The 5,000-nt window shown below is 37.0% G+C and overlaps 1 protein-coding gene across 1 annotated transcript in view; it reads left to right on the top strand.

Annotated features, from left to right (window-relative positions):
• The first annotated feature begins 306 nt into the window (after nucleotides 1-306).
• Nucleotides 307-5,000, top strand: part of LOC122264591 (uncharacterized) — a 4,963-nt gene continuing 269 nt past the window's right edge. The window contains exons 1-2 of the mRNA XM_086556194.1: nucleotides 307-911; nucleotides 4,944-5,000. The exon at nucleotides 4,944-5,000 is cut by the window's right edge and continues 269 nt beyond it. Of these exons, the coding sequence (XP_086412320.1) occupies nucleotides 855-911; nucleotides 4,944-5,000 (114 nt within the window). The 5' untranslated portion in view covers nucleotides 307-854. The remainder of the gene's footprint in view (nucleotides 912-4,943) is intronic.

Here is a 5,000-nt window from a genome sequence, read left to right as displayed (position 1 = left end):
AATCCAAACCTACAAAGTACAGACCAGTACCTCAGTCCCCCTGTACATCCACAGCATCGCATTCAAGCCCAGCCCACACTCCCTGTCACCAGAACAACCCATCATAAACCACTACCACCATCCGCACCCGACGCACGAAGCCAGTGACAGACAACCGTAATTGATCGCACTCTCGCAATATAAGTTCAGTTAATTACGCCATGTACAGATCGACCCCCTTCCCTCTAGACTCCAGGCCTTCGCTATCACTCATTCCATCTAGTACCACTTGGTGCCTCTCTCGCGTGGCCCTCCGTCGTGCGCTGGCCCTGGGAGGTACTTAGTGGCCATGAGACTGGGATTTCCGACTCTTTCGGGCATTTGCCTTGCGTGAGGAGGAGTAATCAGCTGATAGGCATCGGGGTGCATTTGGGATTGGGATGTGGAGTGCGGCTTTTGTCATGTGTTTTTCCTCTTGTTTTTCCCCTTTTTGAATTTCCTTGTTAGTACTTGTTACTGATCCCTTTGTATTGTATCATATCGTATTATGTCTTATTTTCTTCCTTTTCTATTATTATTCTCTTCCGTCTTATTCCCATTCTCCGTTTTTGTTCATGACTCTTCCCTTCTCTTCCCATCCCCTCCTCCCCCCACCATCCCTTCCTCCTTACTTATTGCCGCCTACCTTTTTTCTTCCTCCTTTTACGTCCTTTCCTCTCTCGTTCTTACTCAATCCTTGCTTCTTCCTCCTTTCGTCCCTCATTCACCATACCATTCTTTCTATTTGCGTTTCTATTGTTTCACTCCAATACATATATATACATGTACATATACACCCTACCTGACCCCCTGTCTCCCTTTCCAGTCAGGCGGGGATGCGTCTGGTGCGGCGCCGCGGCCTGGCGTGGCGGGAGGCGGCGCTGAAGGCGGCGGCCGGGGCGGAATGCGCCTCACCAGGACAAATAGAGAGGGAGGAGAGAGAGAGAGAGAGGAGAGGAAGGAGAGAGAGAGAGAGGGAGAGAGAGAGAAAGAAAGAGAGACAGAGAGAGGAGAGGAGAGAGTGAGAGAGAGAGAGAGAGAGAGGGAGGGGGGGGAAGAGAGGAGAGGGAGAGAGGAGAGAGAGAGAGAGAGAGAGAGAGAGAGAGAGAGAGAGAGAGAGAGAGAGAGAGAGAGAGAGAGAGAGAGAGAGAGAGAGAGAGAGAGAGAGAGAGAGAGATTTGATTATTTTCAGACTTTTTACTTTTTTTCTAGAAAATATACTTAATTTCATTAATTTCGGAAAGGCAATATATACAAAAACATCGTCTCAGGGTTGAATATTATCATTTGAGTTTAGTGGTATTCTATATCATTATTGTTAATTAAATTTTCCTTTTACTGTCAATCTTTTAAACTATTTTAATACCTTACCATTTATCAACTTTGCATTTTACATTCACTCATTTGTCTAGTTTTATTTCTTATCTATCCATTCTTCCATTTCCTCATCTATTCCGTTTTATCTGCCCATTCATCCATTTTGCCTTCTTTCACTTCTTCAATTTATAATTCATTCATTTCCCGCATTCACTTTTTATCGTTTTCCTTTCTCATAAAAACGAATAAGAGACTCGATAACATGACACGAACCTCAAGCCTGAATTGGAGTCCCATTGAGAAGACTCGAAGGTGAAGTGGAGTTTATAATCAATGGTTTATCAGAGATCGTGTGATTCCTGTGTTTCTCTCTCGTGTTTCTCTATGTCCTTGTTTTTTTTTTTTTTTTTTTCGGGAATGGTATATAGCATTTGAGGGAACTGTGTGTGCTTTATGTTGATGGTTATAAATGGTTTGGTTTTGGAGTAACTGGTGAATCGCTGAAATCAGACACTTCATTATGTGTTGTGTAAGGTCTGATTGAGTGCTATGTGAAGGATTCGTGCTGAGAGAGTTGACTACAAAATAACGAAGGGAAACGCAGGAAGACAGTCGGATATGCAAACATAATATGCCCATGTATACCTATGGCATATTCGTGAGTTTTTTGTTGTTGTTGTTTTGTGTACATTGATTACTATGTAACTTTTTATGGGTTTGTCGAATGTTTGAATTGCATTCTTATTAGGAAATGGCAATGATTGAAATGAAAAATAAAATCTAGATGATAGATAGATCAGTCAATATTATTTATGTGCAGTTCATGGTAGTAATTGTGACTATGTCAGTGGCAGAATTTTAACTTTTCTTTCGCCTTATTCCGGAATCAACGTAAGTAATTTAAAAAAGATTTACGAGTTTCTGATTGGCTGAAAGCCGCAAGTTCTGATTAGCCAAAAAGGAGTCGAATTAAACTTGATATGCATAATTGGAATTTCCATGTTTATTAACTTTGCCAAAAAGACAATCAATCGGTGTTTTCTTGTGTGTTACTCCGTCCTTTTAGCTGTGTGTTCTACGAGTTTTCATCATCGCTAAATCTTTAATAAAACACGGGGAATTTGTTGATGTCATGACGTCACCTAACAACCAATCATCATCCTTTCGTAAAAATAAATCCGAAATGGACAATTGCCACTCGAATACTAACAACAAACATAATTACGTTCTGTCAGGGAAACTATCAGTCACAGCTCTGGAGAGAGAGTGTTGGTCAGACCGATTTTCTGTCTCTTGTGCCGACAGAGTGATGGGGTACGGAGGAGGGGGAGGAGGGGGGGAGACACGGTGGAGTAGGGGGGACGGAAAGGGAAGAGGTTGGAGGGGGAGGGGGTGAGAGAGAGAGGACGCAGGCAAGAGGAGGAGGGGGAGAGGGGAAGGATAGGGGCAGGAAGAGAAGAAAAAAAAGAAGAAAAGTGGTAGAAGAAGAAGGTAAAGGAGAAGATGAAGATAGAGGAGGAGGAAAAGAGCAAATATAGGGTGGGGAGGAGGCATTAGAAAGAAAGAGGGATAGGGGAAGGGAAAGGAGAAGAATAAAGTGTCGAAAGGGTAAAGAGAGGGAAGAGGAGGAGTGAGAGAGGGAAGAAGAAAAGGGAAAAAGGAGGAGAAGAAGGAAGAGAAGGAGGTGGGGGTTTGGGTGTAGGAGGAGGAGGAAGAGGTGAGAAGGAGAAAATGTAAGAAAGAGGAAGAAGGAGAAAAAATTAAGAGGAAGTAGGCATTAGAAGGGAAAACAAGGGGAAGAGGAAACTGGGGATTGGAGAATGAGATAAAAAGAGAGGAGATGGAGGAAGAAGAGAACAAAGTCAGGAAGGAAGCAGAGGGCGGGAGGAGACCAAGGAGGAAGAGAGGGGGAGGGATGGGGGGAGGAGGTAGAGGACCCATCGAGTTAAAGACGACCATCAAGAATTGGTCGTAAGCATGACGACTGCCCTCTCGCCTTCGAGACTTTGGAGGGAAAACTCATTCTTTGAAAAGAGAATGACAAATTATAAAATGGTATATAATATTTACGTCCTAAAATACAAAAAAAGAAAGAAAAAAAAGAAAAAAAAAATATATATATATATATTTATATATATATATATACATATAATATTTATATATATATATATATATATATATATATATATATATATATTAATATATTTATATATATAATATATATATAATATATATATATATATATATATATTATATATATATATATATATATATTAGAAGAGAGAGAGAGAGAGAGAGAGAGAAGAGAGAGAGAGAGAGAGAGAGAGAGAGAGAGAGAGAGAGAGAGAGAGAGAGAGAGAGAGAGAGAGAGAGAGAGAGAGAGAAATGGGTAAACGTAAGAAATAGAATTAATATCACTGAGCATATTACTTAACAAAAAGAGTATTTGTACATATCATTTCATTACTGCGGTATGCAATTTAAATTTGCATATTAATCCTGCTCATTTCACACGCTCTCCTAAAATGTCACCATTTGTATGTATTGCTTGTGCAATTTGCAACATTAATTTCCTTAGATGACATCATATCTATTTGGCCATATATTGTATGATTTTAATTATGAACGAAAATATTATAGAAGATAATGATAATAAAGATGATATAACAGAGAGAGAGAGAAAGCGAGAGAGATAAACAGAAAGAGAGAGAGAGAGAGTTATATAAATATGTATATATATATTTATATATATACATACATACATACATATATATGTATATATATATATATATTATATATATTATATATACATATATATATACATAAATATATATATACATATATATATATATATATATATATATATATATATATATATATATATACCATCATTACCCTCATAATGATAATCATGAAAATCATTAAGTACCACATTGTTCCTTCCCTTTGCAACTTTCCGTAACACAAATCAATTCACATGTATTGAAATAATTCACTATACAGATTCGTGCAAAATTGAACAGATTAATAGATTCATATGATATCTAACTGATTTCATTAAAGGCACTAATACAATTTGTAATAGATTTCAGTAAATGCTTTCATATATGCAACGAGTTTTGATAAATACATCGATAAAAAAATTTAAAAAAATTAATTCGTTAGATTTATATGACACGCAGTAGGCTACAATAGATACATAATATGTACTAGAATTTAGTACATACATTCATATAGTATTGATAAATTCTTAAAAATGCATTCCTGAAATTATTTACAGATTCTAAACAATGAATTTATATATTACTCAATAGACTACTGTAGATGCATTGATATAATAGACAGTAATAAGTAATGCCATGTGATATCTAATAACATAATTAATAATTTTATTCAATGTTTGATAGGTTACTAATAAATCTGTCAATAATTTAGTGCATTATATGATTTGTCAAAATATAGAGTCATGAAATATTTGATAAGTATGAAAATCAGTTCACGGAATATCTCACACGTCATTCAATAAGTCAACGTAATATTTGATAAATCAATCAATAATTTCACATAATGTTTAAAATCCCAATCAATAATTTCACATAATGTTTAAAAACCCAATCAATAATTCCGCATCCAATCCAACAAGTCAATCAAAGGCCCTGCCAACC

This window comes from Penaeus japonicus, unplaced genomic scaffold (assembly GCF_977035675.1).
Source record: "Penaeus japonicus unplaced genomic scaffold, GWHDUDI00000001_assembly GWHDUDI00000032, whole genome shotgun sequence".
Classification (NCBI taxonomy): Eukaryota; Metazoa; Arthropoda; class Malacostraca; order Decapoda; family Penaeidae; genus Penaeus; species Penaeus japonicus.
This window is presented reverse-complemented; position numbering and strand designations above follow the sequence as displayed.